This window comes from Leptonychotes weddellii, chromosome 6 (assembly GCF_054177405.1).
Source record: "Leptonychotes weddellii isolate Sample4059 chromosome 6, ASM5417740v2, whole genome shotgun sequence".
Taxonomy (NCBI): domain Eukaryota; kingdom Metazoa; phylum Chordata; class Mammalia; order Carnivora; family Phocidae; genus Leptonychotes; species Leptonychotes weddellii.
In genome coordinates, this window is record NC_138374.1 from 133,406,500 (window position 1) to 133,422,252 (window position 15,753).

Genomic DNA, 15,753 nt, shown 5'->3' on the forward strand with positions numbered 1-15,753 from the left:
GCAAAACCTCAAACTTCTATGGTGAAAACATTACTCAACATTCCACCAAACTCGGAACAATAAACGACAGACTGCAAGTAGGGTTTAGACCAATGTTTCTCCAACTAGCTCTTAACCATCCGGTTTTATAAAGACGGAAGTATTTTTAACACAATTTATCACTGGTTAAACTTTATGTTGGTTCTATTGAGAACCTTTGGGAAACTCTTTTCTTCCATCAAGATTAATCTATTTTCCCTTTTTCTTCCCTTATTTCCCCCGCTTTTCTTAAATTAATTCTACTTCCCTCCACCAAGTAATATTTTTACAAATGTCTAAAAGGAACACTGCTCATTCCCTTGACCATACCCTATTTCCTGGATATCTGTACAAGTCTGAAATTTACATCAATCCTGAAGGTATGGGGGAGAGTTAAACTTCCCTAATGTCAAAATGATCTTAAGGTACAAACTTAAAATAACAACAAAACAGAAACACATCAGCACAGAGTAGCAATGAAAACCATGCCTCTGGTATGACCAACATCAAGTATGTGAACACTGCTTTAAGAAAGCAGGAACCCAAGAGGAGGAAATTCTAAAAATTAAGCCCCCTCCCTACAGTAAAAACATCTCTTCCTCCACCTCATAAAATTTAAACTTGATAACCACTTATACTGTGTCCGATCCAATTCCAACATCCCTAGAAGACTAAGTATATGAAAAATGAGTAGAAGAAACTACGTTACAAGGCAGAAAGTAGTAGTAATGAGATAAAGAGAATAGGTTATGAAAATTAAGGTATCTTAAAAAACATAAAACTAGAAAAAAAATAGGAAAATTTAATCAGTCATAAGAGGCCCAGGAAGTGAAGACTTTTTTTTGCCTTATGTATTGTTTTTTTAAGGCAACAACAAGGGTAGACAGGGGTAAATAACTTCTTCTCCATCTCTCTATCATACTTTGATTAGTGTCGTGCATCCTACACCTCCCATGGAACCTGTCTCTCCTCTCCTTACAAATCTTTAATTTCATTCTCCCGGGTGAAACCTTTCTTATAATCACCATCTCCACTTACCTCCTCTTCCCAGTATGACACTCACAACACACACCACGTTACTAGGTACTCACTAGAACGATACCGTGCAATGGTCACTGTTTGGGGTCTTCTCCTCCGGAGGGAACATGATGCCCTGTAGGGACTGGCCACAGCCTACCCTCTCAGCCCTACTGCTTTCCACTCCCCATCAGATAGTCTATGCTCATTCACATTCCAGCAGTCCCTCATTCATCTGTTCAGTCACTCAACCACATCCAACAAAGATTTGTTAAGTAGCTCCACTATGTCAAGCATGATCTAAGAGTCAAGTGAGCTCTAGCCATCTCTGACTGCTTCTTAACTGCAGGTAAAAAGCCATCCTCCCTAACTCTGCCTGGAATGCCCATCTCTCCTTGTCAGCCTGACAAAATCCTTCTTGGTAATTCAGTGCAGCATTTTTGTGTGTGTGTGTCTGCCATGTACTGTACATATAATGCTAAATGCTGAGGATATAATAAAAAAATGGACTGCAGCAGAGCTTCTCAAAAAAAAAAAAAAAGAAAAAGAAAACAACACAAGAGCTATAGCAGTAAAGACAGACAGACTAACAAATAACTGGCCAGTGTGACAAGTTCTATGATATGTAAACAGGATGATTTGGGAGCACCATGCAGAAATACTTAGCCTGGCCTACATGTGAGTTAAACTTGCCCAATGTGACTTTTGAATTTTGTAGTAACAGTTCCCTTGCTTTCCTTTATAGCTTTCACACATATGTACACACATTCATATGGTACAGTTCTTTTGGTTTGAACTTGATATAAATGTAATCATACTGTAAATACTCTTCTGCAATTTGCTTTTTCCATGTAACATGATACTTCCTACAAGGTCTGATAAATAGTATTTTTAATATCATTCAGTAATAATTTCATTATGATTTCTTCTTTGATCTATGAGTTATTTAGAACTGTGCTTTTTAAGTTTTAGTAGAATAGAAGTTCTTATCTTTTTGTTATTGATTTCTAGTTTAATTACACTGACAGTGAATGTAGTCTACATGTTAGTCTGAAATCTGTTGACATTTCCTTTATGATCTAGCACAGATCAGTTGAAAAACTCTATGTGTTGATAAATGTAGTGTTTATCTAAATGGCCATTAGATCAGGTTTCATAATGGTAACATTCAGATCTTCTCCAGCCTTGCAGATTTTGTCAGTGTGCTCTATCAAGAGAGGTACACTCACATTTCCCACCATGGCAGTGGAATGCCAGCTTCCCCTGTAGTTCTTCTAATGATTGTTTCCAAGGTCTATTATTAGCTTTATACTAATTTAGAATTATATATCTTCCTGGTAAACTAACTTTTTAATCAACAGGTAAGTAATTATGTCTAATAATGCTTTCTCTTTAAAGTATACATGTCTGATATTAATAAAACAACTCCAGCTTTCTTTTTGCTACTATTTGCTTGTTCTATCCACTGACTTTCAACTGTGACTTTCTGTAGCTTGACACTTTCAGGTGTTTCTCCTGTAAAAGGCATAAAGTCGAATTCTGCCTCCCTACCAACCCCCAGTCTGACAATCTTTGCCTTCTACATGCAGAGTTCAGTCCATTTCCACATATTGTGATTATGGATAATATTCTAGATTCATTTCTACTATCACAGTTTGTGCTTTCATATTCTCGTAGTCTCTTTCCCTCTTTTCATGCCTTCTTTTGGGTTGTTCTGTCCATCTCAGTGATATTTCTTCCACTAGATTTCGAAATGATACACTCCAATTATATTTTGTTAGGGGTTAACCCAAAACTTTAAAATGCTAATGTAACTTAACAAGTCTAAATAATCAATATTTTTACCTACTTCCTAAACAAGAATAAGAACTTGGAATGTTTTCACTTCCATCACACCCTTCCCAATTCATCAGGTATTATTGAACAGAAAATACTTCCACCTTCATTTGTTCTAACCTTACAAACTAGACATTGTTAATGTTTTAGATCATCAACTTTTTTAAAAAAAGCTTCATCTACAATTATTTTTGTTTTTGTTGGCCATTCATATCTGCATCTCAAACCCTCCTTTGAAGTTATTTTCCTTCTTCCTGAATACCTTGACACTTTTTAAGATCACAGCCTATTTATTTTATACATTGTCCCCTCTGTGTGGATTTATCTGGTATTTTTTTCATTATAAAAGTTAGGTTATTCATTTTTGGCTAGAATATCACATAAGTGATACTGTATCCTTTTCAGTGCTTCTCATCAGGAGGTACAAGATATCAGAATGTTTCCTGACGAATACTACTTTGATTACTCGGCGATGGTACTGTGACCTCCTCTCTTAAATCTGTTTTCCATCTCGTCTCTCTGTTACACTCTGTATTTCTTCAGCTCTATTTTCCCATTCATGATTTCTTTCTTCACATACGCCTATTTTGTTGTTTTAACCTGAGCATTGTTTTTCTAATTTTAACTTATTATCACATTTCTAGATTTTTTTCAAAATGACTGGTTCATTTCTGATAGTCTTTTGTTCCTTTGTCATTCTTTAATGCCCTCTTCTATTTCACATATTTATTTTACACCTTGGTATCTGTTGATTCAAATATCTGTAGTCTTCAGAGTATGATTCTGTAGTTTGTTATTTCCTCCCAACTCTTGTTCATGGTGGCTTGTTTCTTAATGTGATTAATGATTTTGGGGGAGGTGATGTTTGCTCATGTTCAGTTGGAACTGATCTGCAGCAGTTTTTCAGGATGGATGTTTATAGCGCTTTCCTCTGAGAAGAGTTTGCATTTGTTTCTGCCAGGAGCCTAGCAGTACCAACAGAGGGCCACTTAAACTAAATTTTTGGTTGGGTTTTTTGAGGAGTCACAACAGGCTCAAACCTACATGAGTTAAGGCTTGTGATGATGAGTTCTCAGGGAGACTTTTTCTTTATTTCCATCCTACTCAAAGCCAATACCAAGACAGGTACTTATCAATACTCTCCCTATGTAGTTTGACAACCTACTTTTCCCCCCTCTTTTTAGCAACTGAAAATGTCATTCTTTGGAAGTTCCAGCTTTATTTGGGTTTGGGAAGGGGGGATGGGGCTCATTTGTGACTTCCTACCTTGTTCAGGACCCCAGAGCTTTCTTGTCACCAGACTCTAGGCTAACGGATCAGGAAATAGCATCACTTCCAAAGCTAGCTTATAATGGATTCATGTTATCTTTATATTTCTGGCCTCTAAGAAGTCCTTACTGTCTTCAGTTCAGCCATTACATAAAAGAGTTTTGATGTGGGACGCCTGGGTGGCTCAGTCAGTTAAGCGTCTGCCTTCGGCTCAGGTCATGATCCCAGCGTCCTGGGATCGAGTCCCACATCAGGCTCCTTGCTCAGCAAGGGGCCTGCTTCTCCCTCTGCCTGCCTCTGTCTCTCTGATAAATAAAATCTGAAAAAAAAAAAAAAGAGTTTTGATGTGTTTTTTAATCCAGCATTTTTTGGTGTATAGAACTGCAAAGAGGTTCTCCATACCTCTAGCCCACCATATTGCCAAAAACAGAAGTCCTTAAGGTTTCTTGGACAATGGTAGGAAAAAAACCACTTTATGATACGTATAGTAGAGAAGGCAGAGTTTTCAATAATTTTTAAAAGAGACCTTGGTTAAATTTCCAGTTCTTTAACTATAAAATAGGACTAATAATCATAGAATCAACCCTAATATTGAACAGTAAGAAGAGGGTTTCCTACCAATTCACATTTGTCCAGTTTAGCCATTCCCTGCTGCCCAGAGTTACTATTTTTATAGACCACCCAGAGTGGGCCAGCTCTTTGAATCTTGTGCCAGAAAAAGCTAGATGCCGTCTTTACCATCCACGTAACATCAGTAAGGTCAGAAAAATTAACCCTTTTAAGTCTGTTTGATTTATTTTCTTTTTCTGTGTGATGACTATTCAGTAACCTAAAACTCTTCAAACTAGTCAGTGTTGCTGCACAAAACTCTCTTACCTTAGACGTAAGATGTATTTATATTTCATCACCACAAGTGCCTTCAGGAAATGTTTCTTAAGGCATACCTATAGGCAGCAAACTTGTGTGTTAGACAGTTTTTCACTTGGACCCATACCAATATGGCACAGAAGTTCAATTCTACACTGAACATCTGAAACAACACTAACAACTTTATTATGGTAATGTGATCTGTTCTGAAAGAGTTTAGTTTCCTAAATTTAAAGTGCTTTGGAAATCTCTCATTAAAATGTCTGCTTGTCTGGCCAGACTTAGTTTTGTGGTACTTGAGAAAAGTTCAGTTAGAACTCACAATCTGTTTTTTTCTATACCAATTAAAACACAATAATGCTTGCTTAAGGTTTATAGATATACACGGCCATGGGTGTGGAAGTTATTCAATAAATACATTCCAGGTGGTATTAATAAGGTTCAACTGGGGAGTTTCTGCTCCTCTGGCAGATTCCCAGCCCTAAGAAGATCTTCAGTCTTGCAGTGAAGAGGCTGCGAAGGATGGGGTCAATCAAGAATGTTTCTGAAGAACATACGTGATGGCACATCTCCACTGCCAACATTTGGTTCGGGGGCAGGTTTCAGTCTTTCAGACCACTGTTGCTCTCTCAGCTTTGATATTTCACCATTCATGCCAAATTTTGTTGAGAAGAAATAGTTCCTGGTTTTTATGAGCTCCATAGCCAGTTTCTTTTCTGTTTCCTTCTTGGTGTCTGGAAATATTCCAACCTGTTAAGATACTTTGATATTTCTTCACTCCTTCCAGCTCTTTGTTGCTTTTCTTCAATCTAAGCCTTTTAACATGTTTTTAAAAATCTGCACACTTCCTAAATCTTCCCACTACTTCTTCACTTTCTGTTCCTCAAGCCTTCACAAAGAGACAGACACAGATCTCCTCTGGCTGTTGCTCAGGACTTTCAAATATTTAAGCTTTCTCCCATTCTTCATTCTGCTGTTTGTACTATTCATCTAATTTTTTGGACACAAAACTTTTGTGATAAAATAGGACCAAAGTCTCCTCCTTCCAAAATGAATCAACACATCAGCTCATAGAAATGAGATCCATCCCCACACACCCCCTCTACCCTCAGTAGCTATAAACATCATTAATTCATTTAAAAATTGTCTTTTTTTCCCCCAAATCTCTATTTACTTATGAGGGCTTCCACAACAATGTGTATCCCTAACCCCATCCTCACTTCCTACAGCACAACCCCATCTTCTTTACTGTCCACCGAACACTACTGCATAAAGCCTCTGAGACTGCCATTATCAGAGTTAAATGAAAAAATAATTTTAATACGAAGAATATGGGTAAAATACCAACAGGTAATAAAAAAATTCTTTTTAATAATTTAAATGCTTGCTCCAGGTATCTCTTCTACATATTCTGTGTAACATGTCTAATACAGTATAAACTTTCAAAAATAGGTCAACTCAGAAATATGACCTCTTTCCACTGAATCATTTTAGTAAAAAGTACATGGGTGTCTGAGGCTCCATGATGGGATAGCAAATGCTCTAGACAGTTGTGCTAATACCAAATGATAATGAAAGTTGAATACAAGATCTACATTTTACTTTAAGCGACTGCCTTCGGCTCAGGTCATGATCCTGGAGTCCCGGGATCGAGTCCCGCATCGGGTTCCCTGCTCGGCAGGGAGTCTGCTTCTCCCTCTGACCCTCCTCCCTCTCATGCTCTCTGTCTCTCATTCTCTCTGTCTCAAATAAATAAATAAAATCTTTAAAAAAAAAAAAGAAACTATGTAGAAATAAAATGGGAATGACCTAGCTTGACCATCAAACATGTGAAAAAGATATGGGGATTTTAGTTAATAATACATCTCTTCAAAATAGCTACCACAATCTTAGGCTGCATGAAAAAATGAGCTGTTGGGAAGTGAGGATTTCACTAGTCTACACAGGTCAGAAGACAGTATCTAAGGAAATGTGTTGGCTCTGGACATCACCTTGCAAAATGAACACTGATAAGAGTGTCAACCACAAAGCCTGGAACACAGAGCAGCTCCAAGATTACCATCAAGCTGCTAGTTGCCAAATTCAATGTTCTCACCTCAGGTTTCTGCCCCCACAAGCCTCTTTTTGAAACTCTTTCACTCTTGGCTTCAGAAAACCACATTCTTCTGGTTCTGTCCCTAACACTACTCACTCTGAGTTTCTTTTCCTGAGTTTGTCATGCTGGTTTCCCCAGATTCTCATTACTCTTCTTCCCCTACTTGTTCTCCTTGGATAATCTCACCTACTCCACTACCATCTGTCTGTCTATATATCACGGTAATTCCCAATTATCTAGTCAGTATCACAAACTTCCCATACTAATAAAAACCATTATCCTCCATCATAAAATGATTCATCTTCCTATGTCCTGCCTTAAATAAGAGCATCACTGTTCTGTCCCTCAAGATAGAAATTTGGAATTATCTTTAGCTTCTCTCTTTTCTTCTGCATGTCCCACTCTGTATCAGTCACCAAACCCCAGAGTCTACGTCAGAGGTGCACCCTGAGATAGCCTGTCCTTTTCATCACCACAGTCCAAATCCAGACTCGCACATATCACCTCAAATACACCAACAGCCTCCCGGTGCCGTCTCTGCCAATAGCATCTGCTCAGTCCGGTCCATTCTCGCTACCCGCCTCAGTCACCTTCCTAACACCAAAACTGATTATGCTACCCTCTGCCTCATGGTGTACAGTAGCATACTAGGCTCTTCAGTATCTGGCCCCCACTGTATACCTGTAGCCCCATCTCCCTCATACACATTCCCACATGTACAAGATATACATGAATTTTTCACTTTTTCCTGAAAACGTCAAGCCATTTCCTAATTGTGCCTTTTAACTACTGTGGTCCCTCTACTTGGCATCTCTTTCCATACTCTCCAACTGACAAACTGCTATCACACTTCAAGATTCAGCTTCCTCTATGGGGATTTCCCTTACCACTCTCATTCATCAAAACATGTTCTGAACATCTGTCAATATGACATGAACCTTCTCAAGGAATTCTTACTCTCATTTATATTTTTTTAGTAATTTGTTCATATTGCTATTATTATATTCATCACATTATACTCAAGTCATCCTTTGACTTGTCTGTCTTCTCAGCTAGACCAGGAGATCTTTGAAGGTATGGCCCCAGTCTAATTACTCTTTGACTCCCCAGCACCTAGGATGCTGATTTCATTCATTTATCAAATGTGCCACAGTGAGTGGGAGTCTGAAAAAGAGGGCCTCTAGGGTCCCTCTGAATTCTAGTATTCTATGACTCTAGTATTCTACGACTCTAACCTAAAAGCGGTGTTTCTCAAGTCATGATTAGCTAGAAACCTGTACCAAAATAAACTAGAACACTATAAAATATTTAGATTCTTGATTCCCATTCCAAACCTACTAAGTCAGAAACCGCTAATTACCGCTCTAGCTGCTTCCTTTCCGGCTAGGGAGGAAGCCACCCAAGTGTCTTATAATCACTGAAGCTGCTCAAGCATCACAGTACTGAGGCAGGTAGGTAACATATTATTATAAAGGTTTAACCATTTTAAAGGTAAGGAACTGAAGCACAGAGGTTAAGTAACTTGCCTAAGACCACAAAGTTACCAAGTGGAGGAGCTACCATTTGAACTTGGGCAGTTTGATTTCAAGGCCCACCACTGATCTGTTTGGTAACTGAAGGCTTTCTTCATTAAACATCATGATTTTTCTGCCAGACCTAGATGAAGAACAAGGAAGAGGAACCAATCTTTCTTTTTCCCCTCTTCTTATGTAATTATTGCATCTGAAGAGAATAAAACAAATCTGTTTTTCTCTAGCTTACAACTAGAGCTGAAAAGAATGAGAACTGAGAGTTTTAGCATTAGTACCTGAACAGACGGCTCTCTGCTTACCTCATGGGTCCATAGCTGAGTACTATAAATGCCAGGACTACCATCACACAGATAGCTCTTCGCTTCGAATTAGGAACTTTAAGCCTCTGGTTCTAAAAGAAATAACCATGTTAAATACAGTTAAACTACGTATCAATCTCACAAAAAGCAGCATCTAAGATAAGCACACCCCTCTTCACCAATTTAATAGTTAAAAAAAAAACAAAACTCAAAGGTGAGGAAACAGTACTTTTCACAAGACTAGAGCAGAGCCTTCTAGGTTCCCTGCTGTAGCAGAGAGAGAAAAGGAAAGGCGCAGGAGAAGAGAAACACAAGGGCCACTCCCTTGCAGTTTCTTCTGCACCCAAAAGGAAAGAATTCAACAATTTAACATTTTTATGGGTCTTCAAAGAATTTTAAAATACATCTGTAGTTTATTTCCCTGTCTCTTCAATCTCTTAACATGATGGAACAGTCCCATGTGCTCAGGGCAAGACAGAACAGTGGAAGAAGCCCATGCATTAGGCACAGGCATCCCTTTGGTTCAGGACGGTGCAGTGGGAAATCCTGAGACAGCAGGTTTCATGAACAGAATTAAGGAGAACATTGACCTTATCGGGACCAGAATAGCAACAAAATGCAAAAAACATAATAGTGGCAGGTGGACAGAGAAAAGTCTTTAAAATTTTTTATTTTGTGTTTCCTTTTTTTTGAGACAGAGAGTAAGAGAGCATGAGGGGAGGGGCAGAGGGAGAGAATCTCAAGTGGACTTCCCACTGAGCATGGAGCCTGACTCAGGCTCGATCCCAGGACCCTGAGATCATAACCTGAGCCGAAATCAAGAGTCAGATGCTCAACCAACTGAGCCACCCAAATGCCCCTGTATTTTCTTTTTTAAAAGGAAAGACCTGGTGAGACTGTTTAGGGTCCTCAAGGGGATTCATTTAGTCAGAAAAGAGAGCGAGCAAGCTACCAAGGAAACACACAGCTTTTGAATGAAGACTGGGAGGTACAACTCACAAGCTCCTCTTTCCAATGCTTTACTCTGACTGCAAATGCTTTAGGGTTTATTGTGCCCTCTTTTTTTCTTTCTTTTTTTTTTTTAAGATTTTTATTTATTTATTTGAGAGAGAGAGAGAGAATGAGAGAGAGAGAGAGCATGAGAGGGGGGAGGGTCAGAGGGAGTAGCAGACTCCCCGCTGAGCAGGGAGCCCGATGTGGGACTCGATCCCAGGACTCCGGGACCATGACCTGAGCCGAAGGCAGACGCCTAACCGACTGAGCTACCCAGGCGCCCTATGCCCTCTCTTTTTCTAGTACTATTGTTTTACACAATTTCCAATTGGTTTCCCAGGAAAAAAGAATACTTGAACCCATCTCACTGGGGTGCATCACTAGCACTCACCTCTGACACGACTTCATCCAGCTGTCGCTTCAGTGATCCATTCTCTTTCTTTAGCTTCTCATTCTCCGAAAGCGCAGCCTTTAGCCTGGCCTCTAAGCCAAGCATATATTCTTTCTTCTTCTTGCGGGACTGACAAGCAGACTCTCGATTTTTTATCATACGTTGCTGTCTCCTTAGCACGGCAATCTAGGAAAAGTTATAACAAATCAGAAATATTCTGATTTTAGAATCAGATCAGAATATACTGATTTTTACCATCATTTTTAAACTAAACTGTTCAAAACACAGGTTACTGGTTGATTTAAAACAGGTTTTAAAAAATATTACTCAGGGGTGCCTCGGTAGCTCAGTCGTTAAGCGTCTGCCTTCGGCTCAGGTCATGGTCCCAGGGTCCTGGGATCGAGCCCCACATCGGGCTCCTTCCTCAGTGGGAAGTCTGCTTCTCCCTCTCCCACTCCCCCTGCTTGTGTTCCCTCTCTCGCTGTCTCTCTCTCTGTCAAATAAATAAAATCTTAAAAAATATATATATATATTACTCAAATTAAGCAAGCTGAAATCAAATTATTAAAAATGGCCCTCTACACATTCTGCATGGAGCCCTGGGTGTTATGCATAAACAATGAATCATGGAACACTACATCAAAAACTAATGATGTAATGTATGGTGATTAACATAACAATTAAAAATATTTTTTTAAAAAAATGGCCCTCTAAAACCTAAATGTTGAATGATTTCTTCTGGTGTTTTCTAAGGCTTCTTTACTGATCTTCCAATCTTCCCTTTAGAAACTCCCTCAGGAAAAAAAAAAAAACTCTCTCAGAAAGTGCCCTTACATATCCATATATGTACATACCCATACACCTCACTCTATGTCTCAGGCCCTGAATTGACTATTTTCCAGAACCACGTATCCAGCTACTTATAAGGCCATTTCTACTTGCAAAGTTACCACCACTTCAAATTCCATATGTACAAACTGAACTCATCATCTCCCTCTACCTAGATTTGTTTATCCTACCCATCTTCTATCAGTGGTAAGTAACTCTCAAGATATCTAGGAAGAAGTCACTATTAACTTATTTCTTCCTTCATTCTCCATATTTATTCCCCTCTCTCAACCTCTGGTTCACTCACTCAATGTGCACTGAGGATATGCTAATGACCAAGTTTCTTCCAGTGACAGTGTGTCTCAGTTATTCCCATCTATTCCTGCCGTCACCCTCCCAAGGTAGGCACTCATTAACTCATCCCCAGACTACTACAATAATCTCCTAAATATTTTCACTGGTCTCCAATCTCTTCCTACCTACCATTTATAAGATAACTCACCTGGGAGAAATTGTTTATCTTGCTACTCTATTGCAAAAACAAGCTATTCATGCATCCTCGCTGGCCACCTTTGCTTTCAAAGCCTTCCCATAATGTGACCATCCCTCTAAACAACCACACCTTCTGCCCTAACCCGACAACTATTCAATCCACAGCCAGATTCTTATCATTTAAGGCTACTCTAATATCTCCACATGTGCCTAAAGTCATTCCTTTAGTCACAGTGTTTACTCCAATTTCGAATGCGGTCTCCTCCACTAACTTAATTCTAAGGACCTTCTACATTCTGATTATGCTAAACCATCTTCCCTGAATGTCTTATTCTCTTATAATTTGGAAAATACACCTGAACACTTAATGGTCTCAACTGTTTCATGACTATTAACTCTCTCTCTCAACCTAAATGTTATACCTTGGAAGCCAAAACCATGTAATAACTACATTTTGGTTTCCTACCCTCAATTATCTACCATAATCAAAACTTAACTGAGCAAAATTATTTTTGTCATGTTTCCTAAACAAGTCATGGAACCTATCTGTTATAGCATTAGTCTAATTTATTTGAGGCAGAGGGTGAGGTAGCAAAATTAAGTCCATAAAAAGCACCAAATAATATTAAGTTGATTAATTTAAGTACACAGATGACTGAATTACTGACCTTTTATGTTTTTAAAAAATAAACATTCCACTCTGTGGTATTCAATAATTCTTACTGAGACTAGTAAATAGAATTAAATCATTTAATATTGATTTTTTAGGGGCGCCTGGGTGGCTCAGTTGGTTAAGCGACTGCCTTCGGCTCAGGTCATGATCCTGGAGTCCCGGGATCGAGTCCCGCATCGGGCTCCCTGCTCAGCAGGGAGTCTGCTTCTCCCTCTGACCCTCCCCCCTCTCATGCTCTCTCTATCTCATTCTCGCTCAAAAAAAAATAAATAAAATCTTTAAAAATATTCATTTCTCTAAAAATAACAACACAATTCTAACCCCATACTACATTTCCTCAAAAGAGCCAAAGCCAATCTCTCTGCAGTAAATACTGTCAACAAACTTTCAATCAGAACCTACCAGGAAAAAAAGCCACATGAGATGTCAAAAGAGGGTGGTTTTCTCTTTTTTTCCCTTTAACTGAAACGTCTTAAGATTGCTAACTTATAGGGCACCTGGGTGGCTCAGTCGTTAAGCGTCTGCCTTCAGCTCGGTTTATGATCTCAGCGTCCTGGGATCGAGCCCCGCATCGGGCTCCCCGCTCGGCGGGGAGCCTGCTTCTCCCTCTCCCACTGCCCCTGCTTGTGTTCCCTCTCTCGCTGTGTCTCTGTCAAATAAAGGAATAAAATCTTAAAAAAAAAAAAAAAAAGATTGCTAACTTATAGAACCATCATCCGTAAAATTTCCCTATGGAGTAACTATCCCACTCTTCAGTAATGCCACACACCAGGAGTGGCAAAGCCATGATGGATGGATCATTCGCCACATCAAACTATTCTCTGGACAATGCCACTTTGTTCAGTCTACTGTTCTTAGTGTTCTTCATGGTTCCTGAGAACGTCAATGTCCATAATTAATACTTAACACCAGAGTGCTGAAGTACACAGAACACTGAACAAGCACAGGAAAGAGAAGGTTCCCAGATGGAAGAGTTTATACTAAAGTTAGATAAAAGGCAACCTTACAAAGGCTAATTAATCTATGGAATTTAGGGAGGCTTACAGATGGAACACCATTTAATAAATTTCAAACAAGGATTAGGAATTTCTATAAACAATAAAAGCACCTGCATATTACAAAGCATTTAAGTTTCAAAGGCTGTCAGTGCACATGCCTCATGCAAAAAAAAATGAAAACCACCTGTGGCCATCCATTTCTTCCCATGGAAAAAGATACTATAGTTCTGAAAATAAATATTCAATACTACCAATAAACACAAAGGATAGAGAATAAAAATAAATGAAACCCACAGGAATCACCAAACACAAGAGTTTCAGCTTTACAGCTCAGCAAGCTATCTTCAGCTATCTGAATATATAATATTTAAGTTATTCTGTATTTCCTAGACAAAAAAAAATTATGATTTTCAGACTACACACACACACACACACACACCCATGGTGCTTGTTATTTTGGTGGGGGGGTATATTTTACAAGAAAAAAAAAATTAGACTGTCATTACTGCTTTGTAAACTGATTTTTGCATACAATGTGTTATGATCATCTTTGACATGCAATGAGAATGGCAGCATAGTATTTCAATTATTTTGATGTTCTATATTTAATCTCCTCTTGCTGAAATTATTATAGTTTTAAAGATTCTTTAAAATAAGCCTCATCATTTGATCCACTGTTAGAGGGGAGAAGTGCCACAGCTAGAACTCAGGTCAGCTGACTCTAAGCCCAACACACACAACCCCAGTACACAACAGCACACACTGTTTTTTTTTTTTTTTAAAGATTTTATTTATTTATTTGAGACCGAGAGAATGAGAGAGACAGAGAGCACATGAGAGGGGGGAGGGTCAGAGGGAGAAGCAGACTCCCCACCGAGCAGGGAGCCCGATGCGGGACTCGATCCCGGGACTCCAGGACCATGACCTGAGCCGAAGGCAGTCGCTTAACCAACTGAGCCACCCAGGTGCCCGCACACACTGTTTTTAATACCAAATAGAAGTCCTGGATCCCAGCATGAACTCTAACCTCAGTGAACTCTGTGCTTACTTTCATTATGCACTTGGTCAAAAGGAAGGCTTATGGAAACGCTTGTACCTAGAAGCGTAATCTCCTCTAGCAGTCTGAAAACATAAAATCAATAGTCTGGCTCATTAATCAATTGACATTTCTCTCTTATGGGCATATCAGATGATTTAACATGACTAAAATGAGTGAACAGCCGGTCAGTCCCTGCTTCTGATCATCCTGCCTTCAGACAACTCTCCCTTCAAGCATTGTGCCTTGGAAAAAGAAAAAAGAAAAACTTCACAGCTGTAAAATATTCTCTCCCTTCAGTGCCATTATACTGTAATATGGTGTTGCATTATTAAACATTTGTTTGACTGTAAAAAAGACTTGTGTAAAAAGACAACTTTCACAAATGAATAAGTACTTTTTGAAGGCTCAACCAATCTGAGTCAAAATTCCATGTGTGCTTGCATTTTGTTTTTTACTTTTAAAAGTTATCAATCAATAAACACTGTATTATGTTCTTCTTATAAATAAAATAGACTATTTAGACCCCTGATTCTGTGATGTTGCTAGGAAATGAGCTTCAAAGTCCTATATGACTATAAATCAAAGATACTAAAATAGGATATTTTAATGCTAAGAAATACATTCCAACATCTCACATGAACTCAAACCAGATCAAGTACTGATACCTAATCAGTAGGGGGAGTGGGAGAGGGAGAAGCAGGCCTCCCGCTGAGCAGGGAGCCCAATGTGGGGCTCGATCACTGAATCACTGGTTTACTACATATCATTCTCAGTTCTAAGTCTTATTTCACTGAATCTCTAAATTAATATACAAACTGTTATTAACTTCTTCGTATGAGACAAACCAATTTTTCCATTACATACAAAAAGAAGCTGTGTCTATTTGAAATTGATTTAAAAGCCAAAGAAGTAAATTCTCTTACACATTTCCAATTTACACAACATATATTATTGCATATCATAGTAAATATATTTACAAACACACTCTAAAAAATGTGTACAGTTAAAATCATTAGCAAATTTAATGTGTGGCAATCTTATTTCAAATATTCAAATAAATTATTTTAGTTTGATTTCTACTATGAATCTTAAGAATACTCCTTTTTGGGGGGCACTGGGCTGACTCAGTCAGTGGAGCAAGCAACTCTTGATCTCAGGGTTTTGAGTTTGAGCCCCATGTTGGGTGTAGAGATTACTTAAAACTAAAAAAATCATTAAAAAAAAAATACTCCCTTTTTCTCAGAAAATTGTTTAAAACAGAAAAGGGGAGGGGCGCCTGGATGGCTCAGTCATTAAGCATCTGCCTTCAGCTCAGGTCATGATCCCACGGTCCTGGGATCGAGCCCCGCATCGGGCTCCCTGCTCCACGGGAAGCCTGCTTCTCCCTCTCCCACTCCCCCTGCTTG

At 38.8% G+C, this 15,753-nt stretch overlaps 1 protein-coding gene across 3 annotated transcripts in view; it reads right to left on the minus strand.

Moving 5' to 3' along the window:
- The window catches only part of ATF6 (activating transcription factor 6), a 200,119-nt gene that overhangs the window by 136,371 nt on the left and 47,995 nt on the right, over window positions 1-15,753 (minus strand). For 2 of the 3 annotated variants that reach the window (XM_081825256.1, XM_081825255.1), the window contains exons 8-9: window positions 10,318-10,503; window positions 8,934-9,025 (exon numbers count right to left, since the gene is read on the minus strand). In XM_081825256.1, the coding sequence (XP_081681382.1) occupies window positions 8,934-9,025; window positions 10,318-10,503 (278 nt within the window). The remainder of the gene's footprint in view (window positions 1-8,933; window positions 9,026-10,317; window positions 10,504-15,753) is intronic. The other variant, XM_081825257.1, reaches the window with a different exon arrangement.